The sequence below is a fragment of the Solea solea genome, chromosome 14 (genome assembly GCF_958295425.1).
Source record: "Solea solea chromosome 14, fSolSol10.1, whole genome shotgun sequence".
In the NCBI taxonomy this organism is placed as follows: Eukaryota; Metazoa; Chordata; class Actinopteri; order Pleuronectiformes; family Soleidae; genus Solea; species Solea solea.
This window is the reverse complement of record NC_081147.1, coordinates 7,655,772-7,677,396: the sequence shown is the minus strand read 5'-3', so window position 1 is coordinate 7,677,396 and position 21,625 is coordinate 7,655,772. Positions and strand designations below refer to the sequence as shown.

Sequence of the window (21,625 nt, the reverse complement as noted above, 5' to 3'; positions counted from 1 at the left end):
TTCCTGGGGTTCAGTTCAGTCCTCATCCTCTGTGTTTCCTCCTGAGTTGTACATGTCAGCTGTGTGTAACAATAGAATGTTTGCAGGGACTGTGGTTTTTAAGGGTAATTACAGACGGAGATTTTTAGTTTGGAATTAAATAATTGTGTATTTCCAGACCCAGGGCCAGTGTGACTGTGTGACTGTGTGTCTTTGTTCTAACAGCAGTGCTGGATATGATTGTGTGTAATGTAACAGGATTAATCGTGTGTCCTCTCTACAGTAGTTTCATTAAAGCCTCTCTGCCTCTCCTTCCTCCCACACAATAATCTTCTTCCCTCACCCTCCACATCTTCCTCTCCTCACAGGAAGCAAGAAAAAAGCACTTTGTTGTTGAGTATGAAACCACGGCAAAATCGAATTCATTTAAAACGTGCAACGGTTTTATATGTTCCATGACATTGTGTGTTAGTGTTAATCCGTGACCTCCTCTCCTCTACAGTACAGTGGATGTAGCAGAAAGGAGTGGAAGAAAGGAATGCTGGTGACCAGCCACATCCACCGCTGTTTCCCTGCTATCTTGCTGAACCCAAACTATTTAGTGATTTTTGTGTGTTGGCCTTTCATGCACAAGCAGAAGAAACTCCCCCACTGTGGTCCGTAACTTTACACTTGTGGCCTAATCCCACGGTCACTCGGGCTGACATTTTTGCTACTTAACTCCACACAAAATGTGTGTCATTACACATTAAAGACAAAACACACGTTTGAATATTAGGACCGAATAAAGATGAATGAAGGAATGGATGCATGTGTGTGTATGTTGTGATCTGATGCAGGTTTGAAAGGTGACACTGGTGTGTGTTATTCAGTGTGTTTGAGTGGACATAGAGTACAGTTGTGTATGAAAGTGAGTCAACTGAAGAACAACACACTCTCTTCCTCAAACCACACCCATCTAAAACTCCCCTCCGCCCCTCCTCACTCACTTTGGCACACTTGTCCTTATTTGGTTGTGCTGCCAGCTCACAAGATGATTGGTTGAGAAGGAGAAAAAAAAGTATGTTTAGCAATAGATACTACACACCTGTGCAGGCTTGCACACACACTCACACCCACAATTGTTCCAAGCATCTCAGGTGTCTGCACAGAGGCACACGGACAGGCATACCAGGCAAATGCTTGGGGCCCTGAAGAAAAGCCCCCCATCGAGGATTGATAAGAAAAGGTCTCACCTCTCAGAACACACCGACCAACATGAGCCACATCCTATAGTGACCTGCAAGTGGCAGTAATGAGCTCCTCACTAGCAGCACTTTTAGTTCCACTGTTTCTGGTCAGACCCATCAAACAACCATTCTTTATTTCTGTGTGTGTGTGTGTGTGTGTGTGTGTGTGTGTGTGTGTGTGTGGAACAACCTTTTGTGTTGGCCTTGATGGTTTTGTGTTCTCCTCGGCACCTCTCTCTCTGCCGCAGGGCTCAATTCTCGGGCCCTTACTGTTTTCTTTGTACATGCTTCCACTTGGTTCTGTATTTTGGCCATTGCTATACTGATGATAGCTAAATGTACGTCCCTGAAGTGAATAAATGTTTCACATCAAATCATGGAGGGCATAACATTTCCTGAGCTTAAATGAGGAAAACACAGAGGTTATGTTGTTTGAAGGCAACAATGATGCCCTTATAGCCCTGTGAATGTCACATGTTTTATTTTTAAAAATATATTTTTTACTTAGTTTTTATTTATTTTTACCTGTGTTTTATGTCATTTGAATGTTATTGTACAGCACTTTGGGCAACTGTGTTGTTTTTTAAATGTGCTCTGCTGTATACATAAAGTGGATTGGATTGGTACAGGGAATATGTGATTATTTGATGTTTGTGAGTGTTTTAAATGATTCATGTTTAAAAAATTAATATTCATGACATTTGATAAGCACTGGTGAAGGGCCCCAATTAGCTTGTTTGCCTGGGGCCCCCAAGTGTCTAGGATCACCTCTGTTGTCTGCACACATTCATAAAACATACAGTAACTGTTGGATTGAAAAGTTTGGTTTAGCTTAGTTAAATATTAAGTATTTTAAATATTTTCAACATTCATTTTAACACACATTTAAAACCTTGGAGGTTTTTGTTTGTTTCCTTTTGAATTGAAACATTTTAAACTTAAAATAAAGTTTCAATTCAATTTCATTTTCATGATCAAAGCACTAATTGCAGAACAATTAAATGAATGCTGTGTTAATATGTTACCTTTTAAACATGAAATTCTAAAACTTTAATTATACAGCAAGTCCAACTTTTGGGAGTTGCTTGTAGATTTCAGCACATAGAGAACAGATTTGTGCAGTCATTAATGGTTTAAGTTTAAATAACAAAGGTAGTTTCAAAATTGATGCTAATTTGTGTCAGGGATAATAAAAGTGAAGAGTGTTCATCAATACTGTTGGTCACATGTCATCTCCATCACGACACATATTTCTGCATAAAATCCATAAAAAAAATTACAGTTACACTAGTAATATTTTATATTTTTCAAAGTTGTACAGTTACGGTTATGATTCATTACTGGGATTGGAAAACTCAGTGTGTCAGATGTTAGAAATTGGACTTTGGTTAAACAGTTAAAAGGTATTTGCCATCAAAACAATGGAAATATATTGTCATTAAAATCCTTAACATATGTGTGAAATTTCATTAAATGTTTTAAAAACAATGGAAATGACGCTTTTCTTCGAATGTTAGAATGAAATTACAAAAATGATATATTATTTAAATAATTTCATCACTAACAGAACATGTTTCTACACATGAAGGAGAAGTAAAACATATCAAAATATTTCTCAAAATATGTGTTTTCAGACCAAACTCTTTGTTTTTGTTCCAGATGCTCCATGTAAAGTAGAATAGAAATACAGCATGAGCGGAAACAAGAGCTTAAGATATAGATATAAATAAAACAGTAAAATAGGCAATACAGTGAAATCAAATAGAATATACAATCATAAAGTATATAATCTGGAAATATATACAATATACAGTGAAATAGTTTATAAATGAAACGAGAATGATTGTTTTGTTTTTATATATATATATATACATATATATATATATATATGTATATATATATATATATAGCCATAAAAGTCTGATGGTACAGTTTAATGGCCACAGGCAGGAATGACTTCCTGTGGCACTCAGTGGTGCATAAATGAGTAACTAGTCTCTGGCTGAAGGTTCTAGTCTTTTTGACCAGAGCGTGGTGGAGAGGGTGAGAGCCATGCTGCGCTGCAGTATCGCCCGCACCTTCGACAGCATCCTCCTGTCTGACTGTCAAAGTGTCCAGCTCCACCCCCACAACGTCACTGGCCTTTCTCATGAGCTTGTTGAGTCTGTTAGCATCTGCTACTCTCAGTCTGCTGCCCCAGCACATAACATAAATGTAAGGTTTTGGTGTGGACCCCAGAGGATTTTCAGGTTTCCACGTGGGCCGCAGCCCTCATAGGTTTGGGAATGGCTGGTTTAGTATTTTCTTTATTTTGTTGAGGAAACGCACGCAGACACCTGAGGCACTGTCTTGTCTGAACATGCGGCCCATAAAAGTGTGCAAAAACACACTCTCAGTGCATACCTGCATCTGCTCACACAACACTGTCTTTATATCTGAAGATGGCGAAAAGTCCACAGCAGCATTCCAGAACCTTAACTGTGTCTCCCATGCTGTCATCTTGAGTTTGATGGAGAAGCTTCAGAGACATTTGAGGAAGTTGGTCAGTTATCACAGAGAGAAATCTGCATTTTTTCCTCTTGGCCACTCATAGTTCATGGTCATAGATTCAGCAGAGAATGCTAACTACTCTCCCACTTCATGTTTTCACAACCAATAGCCTCCAGAAGATGCTCCGCTTACAGATGTTCTTTATTTTGCTGTGATATAGTCAGGTTTGTGATTAACCTGATGTGAAAAAGGTCATCTGATGCATGTATTTCTTGAGCGACTAAGGCTGAATTCACCCTACATGGTGCAAGTGAACCAATTCTGATCTTTTCCTCCCATGTGGCACAAATCACATATATAATCCATGACAGTTCAAGCAGGAAGAAACTGGAGTCAAATATGTCAGATCAGATTATGTGCATTTGCATTTCCAATCAAGCGCACAGACACGATATTCCACTATCAATGTGACTTGTGCGTCCTTGACCCTGAGAACACAGAGCATTTTGGCTGAGAGTCTTATATGGGCCTTTTTCTCAGCACAGTCTAGACAATCTGATAAAAAAAAAAATAATAATCACACACTATATAAACACACCTGAGCAAAAAGTACTCAAAATGTTTAAAGTCGGATTGAATTTGTGGAGTTTATTTTAAGAACAAAAAGAAGAGATAAAAAGGGTTAAAAGTAAGACGGTGGTGAATGACATGTATAACACTATCTATGATCACATGACTCTCCCTCAACTGTTGCAGTGGAGGATGAAGGCTCCAGCCAGTGGACATTTTCAGGTCCCCAAGTGTTAACCAGTGGATATGGATCACTTTTCAAAGACAAAACCTGAATCAGGCAACATATCGGATTTGGGCATCAAGACCTGCAGTGTGAATGCAGACAAAGACTTTATGACACACAGAAGAAAATAATGTTTCTGTTCTATCAGACAGATTCAGGAGCGTGGGGTGAGAGCTTTAAGAAGAAGGTACCGAAATGTAAACTAAACATGTTTGTACAACATTCTGTTCACTTCTGTCCAATTCAACATAGAGTGCAATATGAGGGTCTGTGCAATGCTGGTAACTGGATAATTATAATGTTGATGTTTTTCCCTGTATTCTATTCTATACAGTTATTAACTGTGATGTGTGTAGCTTGTATTTATTGTGTGAACAAAGCATAATGTATCTAGAAAACCAAAGGTCTTCTAGATACATCTAGAAGACCTAGATCAGATCAGGTTTATTCATATCATGATAATTTTTCTGAACTATGGCTGAATTTTTTTGAAATCTCTAGATCTCTAAATTCTTGAAGTTTTTGTTTTAATGTCATAATAACTTATTATTATTGTGGCTACAAATGTTACTAAATGATAAAAGAAGATTTGTGGCTTTATTTCTGCACCAGGTTATATAATTATTACTTCAATACAGTATTCGTAGCATAAAGCAATTGAAAATCATTTCATCTACAGATTTATTTTTATGTGATCAGTACTTGTATTTGCAGATAGCACTGTACATTTATTAGGTTTCATGAATGGCATCAGAACGTCTCATAATGACCGAAAGGAGAGGAGCAGTGACTCACACAAAAAAGACATTAAGTATAAATGTCACATTCTGTTTATTACACAGATATAGAAAGAAGTACAGTTTATGGATTCAGCAGATTATCAGTGAATTTTAGGTTCGGTTACGAGTGATACTGGTGTCACAGTTGGTCACCCAGTGTTGTCTCCTTCAGTCAAATGATTCTCCTGTTGACGCCAGTTCAGATACAACGGCTCTGGACGAGAAACAAGATAGAAGACGGGACACAATTCAGAGGAAGAAAAAATACCTTCCTGGAGCGCTTAAGTAAAGATGGTGATTTTGTGGAGGTAAAACAGGGTGAAAACCTGGCTCACATGTCTCTTAAACACACAGGCTTCCTGATGCAATAATGAAATCAAACAACGTGCATCTCACCTTTGCTCCTCGGTCAGTTTGAAGTCTGCCAGTGTTTGTTTTGCCAGCTCTGCTGTTGCAGGCAGACAGAAGGCTGCAGACAGCTGCACCAGGTCCACTGCTGTCTGAACAGAACCACTGCTGTGACACACTGACAGGAAGTTCTTCAACAGCTCGTCACTGCAGAATAACACAGCAGGAAACACACGTTACTTACTCCTCACTTACCAACAACTTAAGACAAATTTGAACAAAAAAATGCTGTTCTATTTCTTCAAGTGAGAAACATGTTTGTGTTAAAAGCTGCAGGATGTATGTTTTGTTGTTGTGATAGTGACACCTCTGTGTGATCTTTGTGAACAGCGACGGTTATAACATTGTTTGTATGTGTCCTTCAACACTATCAGACCTGCCTAAGGGAGTGTTTGTTTGTATACAGCAGCAGCACAGGGACGAGTGAAGAAGCATTTACTGCATCAAACTGAGCCAACAACTGAGCCTTTTGAGCAGCGGGATTTTGTGGCTGTTTCTTTATGTTTTAGTCCAACGATCTTTTTCTTTGTCATTTTGAATAAGTTCAGGAAATGTCTTCATCCACAATGACTCTACATGCTGTAGCCAGGCCTGTACATGGCACTGTAACACTGCTACACCAAACACAGAAAACATGTTGAGCATGCACGCTGTGAGCTAACTTTAAAAACCAAGCCAGAAGAAAAACACAGTTTCCGTGGAGATAAAACGCAGACACAATAAAAAACTTTGGCTGATTCACCAAGACTGGTTTTCGTGTGGACGGCCCCTGATAATAAACAAATCACTTCCTGCGTGCAGCACGGGAACGCTGCCAGGCGACAAAAAACAAATCACCACTGTTCTGAGAATCATTCGTGCGGAAGTGATAGATTTAATCAGCAGAGTGTGAACTCGTATGACAATGATTTGAATTTGACACAGATATTTGTGTATTTGGTCATATTTAAAAGATACACACGGCAGCTTTATCGTATTACATTGTGCTGCTGCAGGTGTTAGAGATATTGTAGTCATGACAACCACGTAAACTTGGTCTCCTTCACATACAATATTATGAAAGTTTTTCTGTTTATATGTGAAAGGATGTGAATCGGAGCTTCAAACTCCAAATAAACATAGTTTTCTATATTTCGTCTGCCTTTGTGTTTAGCACAGATGAGCATTACTGTTTACAATGATGTCTACAAAGTTTTTAAGAAGGTAAGCTGTAGTGATCAAATTCTCCTTTAAAAAACTACACAAACCTTGACTTCCCTACTACTGAGTGAGTAGAGGTTTTTAAATTCATGTATCTGCTCTGTTATATAATTTTACACTCTGCAATCACAACAACTTGTCTATCTAAAACCTCGATAATGAATAGCGTTCATAATGTACATTTATTATTACATTTATACATTTATCATCAGTCTGACTCTAAAGGCAGTGAGTCACTGTGACACACCACTGCAGAAATGGCGGCTTTGCTCGAGTCACTGGATTCATCTGTTTGACTAAATGTAGAGTTTCTCTTGCTTTGTGTGTGGTTGTAATTTGAGTGGAGACTCACGGTGGAACTCTGTTGTTGGACGTAAAGAGCTGCAGCATCTCCCTGCAAAGAGAACCACAGAGGGAAGAATAATAGTTTTTACAGAGAAAAACACGGTTATACAGTTTAACAGACATCTCTCTCTCTCTCGCACTCACCAGGCCTGTTGGGTCTTGTTGGCTCTCAGCAGCAGTGAGGTGATGTGTGTGAGGGAGGTAGCGTTCCACTGCAGACTGGTCCTCCCTCTTTCATCGTCATACACACCCTTTATATCGAGAGCACACTCTGCAAACCTCTCCTGAACCTGCAGCCACAGAGGTTCAAAATAAAAGTCACACTGACAGTTGTCTGCTTCACAGCAGGGGACCATGTTCACACCGAGTGCTCCCCCCCTCCTCTCCTCCTCTCCTCTCCTCTCCTCTCCTCTCCTCACTGACTGACCTCAGGGCTGTGCTTCTCTCTGGCCATGAGTGTGAGCAACTCCTCCACCAGCTGTGGCCTCTTATCATGACCAAGAGATCTGAAGTCTGTAAACGAATGGAATAATATCATGATGATCAGACTTCATGAGTCGTCATGATTCACACAGTTTAAACCAGATCAGGGGATGTCTTTAATGTTTACTTCACATTCATATATGATATTACATTCCCGAAACGTCAACTTTAAACTCACCTTTCCATAATTGGGGCAGCAAATCAAGGCGGTTGTCTGCATCCAGAGCCTGTAGCAGGCCTTTACACGATTGAAAGCTTGGGTAGTATAACTACAAGATGGTAATTAGAGGCAATATTAATTTCAAACAACATGGTGGAGGTCAAAAACTGGCCTCAAAAGGTTTTTAACAACACCGTGGTATACACTCGTACACCTGAAGATGAGAGACACTGTTATTTACTGACCGAGGGAACAAGCTGTTTGTACCACTTCAAGATGACATCAATGTGCTCCATCAAACACAACAGACTGAAGAAGCGACCGCTGAGGAGGAGAGAGGAGGAAAGATCAGTTAGTGACGAGTGTGGTTTCACCAAGATCATGCCTTAGAACAGTGCTTCTCAAACTTCTTATATCACCTGAGGAAACAGTGAGCTTTCAAATTAACTTTAACTTTATCACCAACGTTAAAATACAGTGGTGTAAATAGTCCGAGTAAAGCTACGCAGGCAGATTTATTCCAAATAAGATCATTTGCTCTCTTATCATCCTACTTTTCCTCAAATGTACTTCAGACATACTTCAGTATAGTGAAATAAAATTGACTCTAATTATTATAATTTAATTAATTTATTTATTTGTTATTGGTTTCATTTTTTACGCACTCTGGTCAAAATTCCTCAGCTCCACTCTGATCATATACCCGTGTATATACAGTAGCTCTGATCTTACCACCAGTACCACCAGAGGAAGCGTACCACAGTTTGAGAACCATGGCCTTAGAAGATCCAGGCTGCACTGAAAGCATGTGAACGAGTGCGACAGCTGTGTTCCACTGCTTCTTCTGCACTAGTGCAGCACTGTTTTTTGTCTGCTGTTTTATTCAGGTTTTACCTGTGATATACACGGTCCTGCTTCCTCCCACCGCCCTAAAACATGCAGAGGTTAATTGGAAACTCTGAATTGTCCGTAGGTGTTTGCCCTGCAATGGACTAGGAACCTGTATGACTAAAGGCCACAGATCTGGCAGCGTGGCTACTATAATCAGTTTACCTGTGTGTTTAGATGAAACGACAGATGTTCCACGACATAGAAGCTCTGCTCACAAATCCACTGTGTCCGTGACATTTATGATTATGGTGTGCATCTCTGCCTTAGTGGACGATTCCACACTTATCTCAATTCATGGACTTTGATTTGATTCAGGAAGGAAATGAATCTGTTCAATTAGATATTATGCTATGCTATGAGATGCAATTTAATTTTAATGCAAAAAAATTCTTCAGACTTATTGGAACATCACGATACGAGCAGTCCCATCTAGATGTCATCTTTTGTCATGTTTGTCATTGAGGAACAACCTCCCCTACACTTCTTGATCATAGTCCAGGACCTAAAGCAGGAATGCTTAATACCAGCAGTGGTTGCAGTAGTTGTTATTTATGATGATGTGGCTTAATAATTATTTATGACTTAATAATTATTAATAATAATAATAATAATAATAATAAACTTATTTATGGTACACAATTACTAGATATGAGGCTTCAAACCAAGTTAAGGCTATTGTATATACTGTGGTCTCCACTGCATACAGTACATCCATCCATCCATCCATTCTACCACTTTATCCTCCAAATAAGGGTCGCGGGTGGCACTGTGCCAATCTCCTCTGACATAGGGTGAAAGGTGGGGTACACGCTGGACATCACAGGTAACAATGCACCGAAATTTGGCCACTGAAAAGACTTTTAACACGGAAACAACTCGACTGAAACAGGATCTCGTAATGACTCATGCAAAAACTGCGGCCAGCAAGCGCCTGCCTGTCTATTCCCGGCTTGGAACACCAATAACAGGGCAACGGTAGCTCAGTGGTAGAGCGAGTCATCTTTCAACTCGAAGGTTGTGGGTTTGATTCCCGGCTCTGCTACTCTAAATGCTGATGTGTCCTTGGGCAAGACACTTAACCCCCATCTTGATCCATGCTGTGCTGGCAGCATGTGAGTGGGTATGACGCGTTTGCATGAAATGTGAATCACCCATGTGCAAAACTGTAGTGTACAGCAGCTTTGAGTGGTCATCAAGACTAGAAAATCACTATATAAATACAAACCAGCTAAATACAGTGCAGATTATGAACTCCACTTCATACCAGTGACATTCTCTCTCTTCTTACCCCCTTTAAGCAGTTAACTAAAGAGATCAGCTCATCTGATGCATCTGTGGCAGACGTTATTCCTTTAATCGCAGCACTAAAGCGTCTTCTATACAAAGAGGTTGATACGGACCATGGTGTGAAAATAAGAAGTGCGCTCTTAAGAATCAGTCAACAGGATTTACTAAGATCTACTCGGATCCCCTGCACTTCATCAGGACTGTACTCCTTGGATGTGGGGATAAAGCAGCGCGTAGAGAAATGATCCAGGTTGCTTTGGATACGGAGAGGCCGCTAGGAGACAGTGAAGCGCACAGCGCAGGAGCAGTGTGCTGGGAAAAAAGGCCTGTCTGTCTGCACCAGATGAAAATATTAATATTTTCATAGATTCTTAATTGATTTATTCTTTGAAGCAAGATATGAATCCATACAATTGCAATGCCTTGACTTTAGTGAGGCAAGTGCACGCAGTCCCAGCCATAACAACAAAATGAGATTAAAAAAAACAATGGTACAAGTTTCCTGTTCCGGCCAACAATTTTCATTGCGGTGCATCCCTAACCACAGGGACACATACAGTGACAAACAATCATCCACTCTCACACCAAGGCCAATTCAGAGTGTCCACACAGTACATGTGACTGATTAACAGACTAAAATCCGCCAGAAGCGCTCAGCTCTTTGCTGCCACCAAGAGGTATGTAGACGTACAGCGTACACGTTTGATGTTGGTGGACGGTTTTCACTCACTAATAAATACCCTGTAGGTAGGGATCTCCCAGCAACCTCCAGTTATTACCCACTTCTGCGAGACTCTGTACTTTATAACCCAGCTCCATGTCTTTAGCGTCCAGACACTGTTGTGACAAAGATGGGAAATAGAGAATAATAGGACAAGATTATTATTGAGCAAAGAAACACGAGCGCTCTTCATTGTCAGAACTTAACTCTGCAGAAACATACAGGACATAATTACAAGACAAAAATCATAAACATACTTACTACTTTCATTGCAAAAGAGAAGAATCGATCTAGGAAAAAATGAAAAGAGATCAAATCAGAAATATACCCCTAAACCAATTTTTTCAGGTTAAAACTAGTATATAAGGTTATCTCTCTGGCCACACCCCCAATATAGGGGGGAGAGGGGTCGGAGTGGATACGCAGCACTTCTATTTCTGGAGGACGGCGCAACGGAGCCGCATAAATTCAGCGGAGTTCAGCACGAGCGGAAGCAGGAAATGAAACATCCGCTTTACTTTTCAGAATAAAACATCCCTTGTTGACACCACATTGTATTTCACTTTACTACATCACAGAAAGAATCCTGTGATTCTAGCCTTGTGTGCTTCTGTTTATTCGTTGGGTAGAAATACTGCTCTGTTTGCTGTGTTTACATTTACAGTTTATTTCCGTGCGAGAAGTACCCAACAAAAAACCTAGTCTCACAACTCCAACTGTTCAGCCGCGCGGAAGTGTGTGGACATGAGACACAAGCAGTGTAAATTGGCGGAGCTGTGCGATCATCCCGCCCCCTGTGGTGCTCAGTCACCCCTCCTTACCCTCCCCACTCACTTATAACTCCATGCCCACATGAGTTAGCCTCAAATCAGGGAGTTTAGTTACTCTTTAAAAAAAAAAAAAGGAGAAAAAAAAAAACCTTTACCATCTTCAGGGTCCTGACATGTGAAACTTGTCCCTTTAATTTCTGACAAGATATCCTGTAAGAGGTCAGTAGGAGGCTGACCAGAGGAGCCTGGAAGACAGAAAACGTCAATTTCAACATGCACCAACAGCACCAGAGACTGTATTGTAATGTCTGTGTGTACTGTCACATCAGTCTCACCTGATCTGTGAAAGAGTACCAGGATGTGCTCAAAGGAGGCCAGACTGGGAGCTGAAGGAAAAAAACTACCCTTAACATTTGTGGTTTTTTACATTTCAGTACTGTCTTACAGTTTAAGAAAATATCAAAATAGAATTTGAGGTTTTTGTGTGGTTGTACGAGTTACTGACACATAGTTAGCTCTGACTTCACTATACTCAAAGTAACCAGCCTGTCTGTCTGATAGACAGCTGTTTCCTGTGTAGTGTGATATAAAAGTGCACATTTTCTCAATGGACTGTGGTGAGGGGAGAGAGCAATTTACAATGCAAAGGAATCTTCAGTTTGTGATTAGAGCAGGCTGTTTAATGACAAGATAAAGCAGGAAACACAAGCTTTCTGTTTGATTGTTACCTATTCCCACAGCCATCATCTCATTCAGGGTATGCAGAGCTTTTGCTTTGCCCAAAGAGCCACACAGTCTCAGAGACTTCAGGACACAGTTGAAGGTCAGCAGGTTGGGCTGAACTTTCTGTTGATTCATCTGCTTCAGTAAATCCTGCACACACACACAGACACACACACACACACACACACACACACGCACGCACGCACACAAACACACATATTAATTAAGCCATTTGTTACTTTGCTCTGTTTGTCTGTCTGTCTGTTTGTGTTTCCGCACTTGTTGTTCCTGATTTGTCCACTGGGTGTCACACTACTGTCCTCTTATGATAGATCTTTGTGTCTGTCTGTCTGTGTTTCCGCACTTGTCAATCTGACCATATTTGTGTGAATGGGGTGAAGTCTGCCATCTCTGATTGCTAGAATTCTCAACGGGTCAGGCTGGCCCGACAAACCCGACTGGACCCACGAAAAATCGGGCTTCCTTTTTTCCGCTCATAAAACACATTTCTTGCAGGTTGTAAATTATATGTTGTTTGTTGTGAATCATCGCTGTTCACATGTGGTGGAGAGTAAATCTGGCTGCCTGCTTAATGCAGAGGGGCAGACCTGACGCCACTGCGTGCGTAACCCCCGAACACTTTGGGCATGTTAGTGCAATTTCTGGAGCCCTTTTATGATGCTCAGCGTGAACTGGAGGGGAACAAATATCCCACTCTGCACCTTGTGCTGCTATGGACAGAACGACTCAGACATCACTCAGCAAAATGCCAACGATACGGCACAGCTGGCAGCCGTGCGTCAACAGCATGTGCACCGGTATGGGGAAAAATGGTCTTCTCTTGACTTTGACTTTGACCTACATCCACAAAGCTGCAACATTCCTGTGGTTGAAATTCAACCAGTTGCGGATGCTGCTGCTGACCAAAGGGCAAAACAGTGTGTGAAGTCCCGCCTGTTAGCTGGGCCGGGTCGGGTTCCTGCAGACAATTCATGCTGGCTGCGTCGGGTTTGTGCTTAAAGACCCGCGGGCCGAGTTCGGTCGGGTTGTAATTTTCAGGCCCGTTGAGAACTCTACTGATTAGCTTGTTCGGTTTTATTTTATTTAATAATTGTTGGTTGCATAAATTATGAAAGAAATTATAATGCAACCTCTACAGAATATGTGGAAGGGTGTTACCTCAATCAGGTTCCATCGCTCGCTGTATTTGTCTTGGACATGAGGAGCTGCTAAAATCAGTGCGTTGAAGACATGGACATCAGCTGGAGACAGAGTGTTGGGATTAATTTTCAGAAGCTTTCAATGAACACATTTTTAGCAACAACCATCCGGAAAATAAAATAAAAAAGTTTTTCTTTTGTGATGGCAATAAGTCATAACTGACATAATGACTTGACAAATAAATATAAGCCCCTTTTCCACCAACATTTCTTTCATTACTAGGAACTTATTTACCAGAGGAAAAGAATTCCAGCTAATCTGTGAGGATTGGGTTTCCACCGCAACAATCATCATCAACGAGTGTTTTTGATGATTGTTTCCCCAAAACCTGTTTCATTTCAATAAACAAGAAAAAAACTATAAAACAATTACAAGACATGTAGAATCTCAGTGAAATTGTGTGTGTAAATCAAGCTTCAAAATAGTTTTCACTGACATTGCTCTGAGCTGGTTGTCTCTGCTGCTCATGATTTATTACCTTACATCGCCCTTGATCGTCCGATGTGCAAGTACTCTAATACGACCAGAAAAGGTTAGAGCTAGATTTGTCACTAGTTGCTCAAAAAAGAACTAACTAGAGGAGTCTGAATACACGAGACAAACAGCTGTAAAATGTGTTCCACAAATCAGCATTCTTCAACACTTAGCCCCGCCCCTCTGAAGTTCCAGGTAATCTAAAAAAGTCTGACTTTATCCAGGTAATATTGGTGTAAAACGTGCCAAGGTTTTTGAAAATCGTGGGTAAATGAGAAAAGTTTCTGTGGTGGAAAAGGGCCTATAGTTAATTTTCTATAGTTTTCCAGAAAACAAGAAACACTGAAGACACAGTGGACACATGAAGCTGAGACACTTCCCTGTCTGAAACATTGTTCAAAACATATCAGCTAATCACTAATGTTTACATTTGCTGTTAAAGCTGCAATGTGTAACTTAAGGTGATATTATTTAATAATCAGGTGTTAATATTCTGTCTCTGTTTGTTCTTTGTGAACAGAAACATAACATTGTATGTTATAATGTATGTGTACAGATAATGTATTATTACATGCTGTGCCTAAAAAAGGCTCATACATCAGACCTGACTGAGGGAGTGTTGATGTGCATATAGCACAACTTTTCTTTTCTTTTTAATTCACCTGTGAAACTTTTTGCTGTCTTGCTTTACAAGCACAATGTTGCCTTTGTCTATTGACACAAAATGAATCACTTCCTATGTGCAGTGTGGAAATATTGCCAGGCGACACATCATTTAAACACAGCTGGTCGTAATTGAGAAACACAGAGCTACACACTACATTTCTTAATTGAAATGCTGAAGAATTAAAACAAATCAGTCTTTTTTTGTTCATGACATTTCATATTTATCACTTTTAAATTGTTAGCTTCAGATGACCTGCGTGTGAAATGTGGTCACATATTTAAACTGTACTTTAAAACAGTGTTTGTAAACCGCTACTTTATTTTAAAACTCACCAGTCAACCTTTCGTTAAGTAAGTCAGTGTACATGCTGAAGGCCTTGGCGTAGGCTCCATGCTGGAGAAACACAGATGCAAATATGTAATTAATTTAAGAAAGACCAAATTATTATCATTTGCTTACTCATAACTACAGTAATTGAAATGGAGTGTACAGAATGTGCCCATACCTTCACCATGCCTCTGATTAGAGCAGCGTAACAGTGTGCGTCTCTCTCTGGCAGCACATTAAAGATTCTCTCTGCACTGTTGTTTTCTTTCCAGGTGCACTCCTGAGAGTCTAAATACTCACGGAGCTTCACTTTCCTCTTGTTTCTGCCTTCTACCGCCTCCTGAAAAACACACCGGGATACAGATAAACACGCATTATGAACCAATAACAGCCTGATGGTGTGTGTGAGATTGTAGCCGTCTTAGTGAAGACCGAAAAAATTATCTGCCTATAGAAAGCAAGGACATTTTTGGAAAAGTGAGGACACTGCTGTTTCTCACGATTAAAAAAAATACTTTTTCAGGGTCAAGATGTGGTTTTAGGGTTAGAGTTGGAATTGGGTTTAGGTTATTGTTAGGGAAAGGGTTAGGATTAGGCATTTAGTCGTGGAGGCGAAAAGTAGGGTAAGGGACCAGGGACAAGGGAAAGTGTGATGTCAATGAGTGTCCTCACTAAGACTGCTTTAAATAATTTAAGTGTATGTTTGTTACCTCTTCAGGGAGATTTTCTGACCTTGTCAGGACCAGGTTTCAGGACTAATGAGGCAGAACTTCATTGTGGTTAGGTTATGGTTGGGTTAGGGTGAGGCATTAGCTGGCTATGGGTGTCCAAATGAATGGAAGTCAATGCAGCGTCCTAAGAAGAATAACTGCACAAACCTGTGTGAGTGTTGCACACTAAGGCCTGAGTGTATTAGGGCATTACTGGAAGTGTTACTGCTGGCTGTGATGGAAGCTGACAGAACACTGCAAATATGTGATATTTAGGGTTTAAGGATTGTATCAGATTTTTTATTCAGTTATTTCACCCAATCCAGTTATTTTGACCAGCATTTGAGTGTCGGCTCATCCCTAACTCTGACATGCACTATCAAAGCTACCTAAGCATGTTTTGCAGGGACCAGGGTGTGTTACATATATCCTTTAACTTGCTGCAGCAAAAACCTACATTGAAGCATACTGCATGTTGACACACTTTCCTCATCAAGGAACATTACCCTGAGATCAGAAATGACTCACCACATCCTCTGCCTCTGTGTCCCCCTCCTGGACAGGGTTTTTGTCACAGTAAAGACAGATTAGATCTAACAGGTCATGGGTTGTTTTCATGGAAACGGTTGTGCCTGGAAGAAATGCAATAAGGACACTTGGCTGATTCAGTAGTATATTATAGTAACATTAAAGAGAGACAACATACAGTGTGTGTGTGTGTGTGTAAAGCCTGCCCCACACTCGAGGATAATAGGACAGACGTAGGTCCTGACCTTGCCCTTCCAACAATCCTTCTACCTTCTGATTTAAGTCTGATTTGAACAGATTATCCTGTCGTGTGATTGATTTTAATGTCATCGAACACATCAGATAAGAGCAAGTTGATTCTTCTCAGCCATGAATTCATCCACAGTTTGTGTTTCTCAGCCCAAGACATCGCACACGCAACAGCTATTAACTGACGATGCTGACAGTCCACCTCCATGTCTGCTCATATTTCTGTGAGATCCCAAATCCAGAGGGTCTCACCCACAGACTGTATATAAAAGTGGACGAAGTCTTACGGTTTGAAAAGTGAAATGCAGGACAGAAGCGGCAGTTCATTGTGTCTGTGGTCTCCAATCTTTTAGAGAGTGAGAGTGAGAGAGAGAGAGAGAGAGAGAGAAAGGAATGACTCCCAAGCCCCCTTCCCCCTCTCTGATTCCCCTGTCCCTGTTCCCCCTGTCTTTAAGTTTCCAAAACCAGTGAAAAACGGAGTAAACATCATATAAATGTGTCATATTTCAAGAACCATTGATGATAGAGATTAAATCAGGAGGCTTTCAGGACCCACATTTAAATTTGTGAAAAATGGGTGCATGCAGATAGAGTTTGTGTGTTCTCACCAGCTTGCAGTAGCTGGTCATACAGATCAACAGCAGCTTTGACTCTCCTCAGGTTGATTCGTTCCTTCAGAGCCTCCTCGCTCACCTCCTCAATAAGCGGTGACACCGTCTCTGGCATCAGACACTACACACACACACATGTACACAAGCATGAGAGAAAGAGTTAATGATGTCATTATAAAAACTTTTATTATGAAGCATTATCTTAAGCCATCACTGCAACCCAGAGGGTCTCATCAACACACTGTATATAAAAGTAGACAAAGACCTCTGGTTTGAAAAGTGAAGCGATGGTAGGAGCACAAAAGTAGCAGTTAGCCATTGGGGGCGACTCAACTGGTTGCTAAAAGAAGTCCATTTGAAAATTAGCTTCTCAATTGATTTATAACATCAGTAAATATTTTAACAGTTTTCCCTTGTAGGAAAATAGGTCAGAAAATATAGCATATATGAGTGGACATCAGTGTGATTGATGGCTGGTATCATCCAATAGGTGCCTGGTTGCAGACGTCTGTGAACTTCTGGTTACAAAAACTGTCATGGCACTGGTCAATTTGCAAATCTCAAGGTCTATTTCTATATTAAGTCTGTGGTCTCACCTGATAAAGTCTGCTTAGATGGGCTTGGTTTAAATAGAAAAATTAAAATGCATTCTATGTTTGTACAACTGCAATATAGCTAATGTTAGCACAAAGAGCCGTTTACCTATTGAAACACAAGTCCATCATCAAACATCATTTCTGTGCAGCGTGCACCGCAGATGTGTCTCTAATGAAGCAAAACAACGCCAGGACTCTGTTTGCTTCTATCGTAATCACTTCATTCTTCCACTAAGGTCAGAGCGCTCATCTGTGACATCACTTTTTGAAAGCTAGGCACTGAAGCATCGAGTCTACATTGGAAAACTGGTGCCAATCCGAAATGTAGAATATATTCTATAATACAAGTGCTTGGCAAGTAACGATCACCAACACCACCCATGGCTTCTTCTTCTGGCTTCTCCGTTTAGGGGTGGCCACAGTGGCTCTGCTTCCATCTTGTCCTCTCGCTTGTGTCCTCTGTCCTCATGGACAACATCCATGAACCTTCTCTACAGTCTTCCCCTGATCCTTCAGCTTGGCAGCTCCATCTTCAACATCCTTTGTCCAATATAATCACTGACCCTGCTCTGCACGTGACCAAACTACATCAACCTTGACTCTATTTATCTCCAAACCTGAGTTGTCCCTTAAATAAGCTCATTTTTTAATCCTGTCCGCCCTGGTCACTCCCAGTGAAAATCTAAGCATCTTCAGCTCTGCCACCTCCAGCTCCGCCTCCTGTCCTTTAGACAGCACTACTGTCTCCCAGCCATACATCATAGCAGGTCTCACTTCTGTCTTGTAGACATTCTTTTTCACTATCCTTCTGTCACACATCACCCCTGCCACATCTCCACCCACTTCACCCTGCCTGCACTCTCCTCTTCACCTCCCTTGTCCACTGTCCATTGCTTTGGATGGTTGACCACATCCAAAGCACAAGTGCACAAACACCTCCTCCTAGCAAATATTCAGTGGCCATACTCGGTGGCAGAGAAAACTTGCAAAAACCACCTTATCATGGCTAAATGTATGTGTACAAATGTTGGCGTCTAATATTTAATCTTGTCACTATAGACACCTGTATTCACTAACGGTAGAGCACAGGCTTTCTTACTGGTATATGCGGCTCAGCAAAGTCTTCAGTGAAGAACTTGGGATTGCTGTTGATAAAGAATTTGGCTGCTGTTCTGCCAGACTCCTGTGAGAGACTGTACAATTTCTGCAGAGAGAAGAGAGAGAGACAATGATATGTCAGTCAGGAAATAGTCACACTGACACACACTTAACTCACTTTTATTACAGGAGCTACAGTCTATGCCACAAAAACAGTACATAATTTAGTTGTGATTGCAAACATGATCTGAACTCAACAGATTTATTGTTACACATGAGTGTAGACTTGAGACTGTTTTTCCTTACTACCACCGATTTTCCAAAAATTACTAATAAACTAAAAACAAATTAGAATGATCAAAGGACCCATTGTTAACTAATTAAGTCAATAATTAGTTAACAAACACAGAGTAAAGTCAGTGTAAAGTGTAGTGCGTGTTGACGTACAAACTCAGTCAAGGTCCCAGGAGAGAGGTAAGAATCATCCTGGAACTTATAGTTGAATGCTGTAGGATCCTGGTGATGAAAAGCAAAGACAGTGAGCAAACAGAAAAATGGATATGCAGCTTCATAGTCACAGTGATCTGTAGGAGGCATGAGTGCCCTCACCCTGCCAACAGTCGAAGCCAGAGCCTCCAGCACAGCCACTTTGCTCCTGTTTATCAAAAACATTGATTCACTGAAACAATTTAAGCAAATATACTGTAAATGATACATAACTTGGTTTGAACTCATTGCTAACTGGCTATTATGTGACACCTAAAACTTCAAAAAGAAAAATACTGATATAGCACATACCATGTTTTCTTTCTGGGGATAACAATATTCTCTGTAGATTCTGGAAAAAAACAGAGGAAGAGGTATGACTTTGTTGCAAATTACATTTTAATCATTATTAACTACACTCTGACTGTCCACGTCCACAGTCATATCTGGATCACCACACACCAATTATTTCTTCCTGTGTTCAAGTGTAAGGCAAACTGCTCAGTGTTGTTTTTGTTTCTGGAGAACAGAATTATTCCATCCCTGTAACACTTTTGGCTATTTATGATGACTATATGTGAGGATGAAATTCTCAGGTTTTGGTCATCCATGTGCTTTGAACAAAAAGCAGTAATGATTTTCTCACATTGGTTAACATTTTAATCATGATCACAACCCTATCTTTAATTTACCATTTACCTTTATTAGCCTCCACAGCTGTTTGTCGCAGAGATGGAGTCCAACCAAAACTCCTGGAAGAAAAAAGAAACATGAATGAGCTGAAGAGGACTGTGAATGTAAGGCTGGATGATAGGCTGTAAACACAGAGTTTTGCTCCTACATGAAAGTTAAAGAACATTACAGTTAAGTTTGTCTTCAAGGACAGAAAACAATAAACACTTACGAAACAGAGAAACACACCTGAGGTTAACATTCATAGCAATTGTGTTCTGTCAAAAAGCATGTTTGTATGGTCTATACCATTATATCAATATATTTATATGTATATCCTTGTAAGTTAAGTCTCATTGAGATTTTACTTTTCAAGCGAGACCTGGCCAAGACAGCAGCATCAGTACACATAAAAGCTGCATCATAAAACCAGACAATACAGAAAACAACAACCACAAACTAACAGGTCACTAATTGAAACTCAATTAGAGCAGCTACATCCATCAAGAGAAAACCTTTCTCTGTCCCTTAAAATTCATTTAAATTCACCTAAGGTGATCAATTCAGACATTTTCAAGTCCCTTTGAAGTCATTCCAGGATGACGAGGCAGTGAAATTAAAAACTTTTGTCCCAAGCTCTGTCCTCCTCACTCTCGGGCTCAGAATCAGAAGAGTAGTTTGAGAAAGAAGAGCATAGTGTCATTGATTATGAACCAAAAGTTCACAGAGATACGAGGGGAGCAGACCATGAATACATTTGTATATGAAAGTTAATCAGTGTGACAACCTTCTGACGTACAAAGACGGGCAATTAGCTTTGGCATACAGAGTCCAGTCAGTGATGAATGTGATTTCTATAACTGGTGATAAAACAGAGGGCACTGTAAGGTACAGTTTCTGACTTTTTCAGGTATAGATCAGTTGACTTTATGAAAAGTAAATCATGATAGTCCATTAGAGGCAGCAACGCTGCAGTGATCAAATATTTCTGCACCTGACAGGAAAAGCAGGATTTATTTATTTAATTATTTATTATATAAAAAGAAGCCTAGCTTTAGTTTTGATACAAGGTTAGCAACATGTAGTTCTCTGTACTTCAGTTGCTTGAGCAGTAGTTATCTTTACATCCGATGTTACTTCTTTGATATTTAAGAACATGAATTTTGAATTGTCTGTTTAATAAATATATTAAACAGACATATGTCTGTTTAATAAATATATTAAACAGACATATACACACACACACACACACACATATATATATATATATATATATATATATATATATATATATATGTATGAGGAATATTGAGGAAAATGATATTGCTGTATTGTGGACATCCTTCATGGAGACATGACCTCTTGCCTGATGATGCTATAGCTGTAGCTGTCAGTCAGACTCGTGCAGTGAACGAATAAAGTGTCGTACAGCGGCCTGAGTAACACTGTGACGTAGAACATAGCTGCCGATGTTTTCTCACCTGTGACTCCACAACTGCTCCAAGTTATTTGTCAAAAAGCGTCCATTTCTCTGCATATAGTGCCCTACGTGCCTCCCGGACGCAGCCATGTTGTAACAAACTGAGGGCTTCTGGGAAGGGAGAAACCATGTGGCAAATGGGCAGTGGTGGTAAAATGATGACGCGTTATCGTTTGAAGAAAAACTGCTGAGTTATTTTGGACATCATTTTAGATACAAAGTTTTATTCTCGTCATTTATGCAAT

The 21,625-nt window shown here is 40.3% G+C and overlaps 1 protein-coding gene across 1 annotated transcript; it reads right to left on the bottom strand.

The window, feature by feature from the left end:
• Nucleotides 1-5,308: 5,308 nt before the first annotated feature.
• Nucleotides 5,309-21,476, bottom strand: ptcd3 (pentatricopeptide repeat domain 3). The gene is made up of 23 exons (XM_058649781.1): nucleotides 21,382-21,476; nucleotides 19,928-19,980; nucleotides 19,541-19,580; nucleotides 19,352-19,397; nucleotides 19,190-19,258; nucleotides 18,744-18,848; nucleotides 17,046-17,169; nucleotides 16,189-16,292; nucleotides 15,129-15,290; nucleotides 14,956-15,016; nucleotides 13,441-13,523; nucleotides 12,267-12,411; nucleotides 11,874-11,924; nucleotides 11,694-11,783; nucleotides 11,030-11,058; nucleotides 10,778-10,884; nucleotides 8,115-8,193; nucleotides 7,888-7,978; nucleotides 7,654-7,739; nucleotides 7,371-7,516; nucleotides 7,234-7,275; nucleotides 5,670-5,828; nucleotides 5,309-5,487 (listed from the first exon to the last, which is right to left on the bottom strand). Exons 1-23 carry the CDS (start codon nucleotides 21,468-21,470, stop codon nucleotides 5,442-5,444), a joined length of 2,007 nt encoding a protein of 668 aa, XP_058505764.1. The 5' UTR covers nucleotides 21,471-21,476; the 3' UTR covers nucleotides 5,309-5,441.
• Between the last annotated feature and the right edge of the window lie 149 nt (nucleotides 21,477-21,625).

Bases quoted from the DNA above. Each gene is read 5' to 3' on its own strand.
- ptcd3 (XM_058649781.1), bottom strand. From the start codon at position 21,470: ATGGCTGCGTCCGGGAGGCACGTAGGGCACTATATGCAGAGAAATGGA. The intron at 19,398-19,540 runs GTATGTGCTATA...TTTGATAAACAG, and splicing joins ATCCCCAGAAAGAAAACATG to GAGCAAAGTGGCTGTGCTGG. The intron at 5,488-5,669 runs GTGAGATGCACG...TTTCTCGTCCAG, and splicing joins AAACTGACCGAGGAGCAAAG to AGCCGTTGTATCTGAACTGG.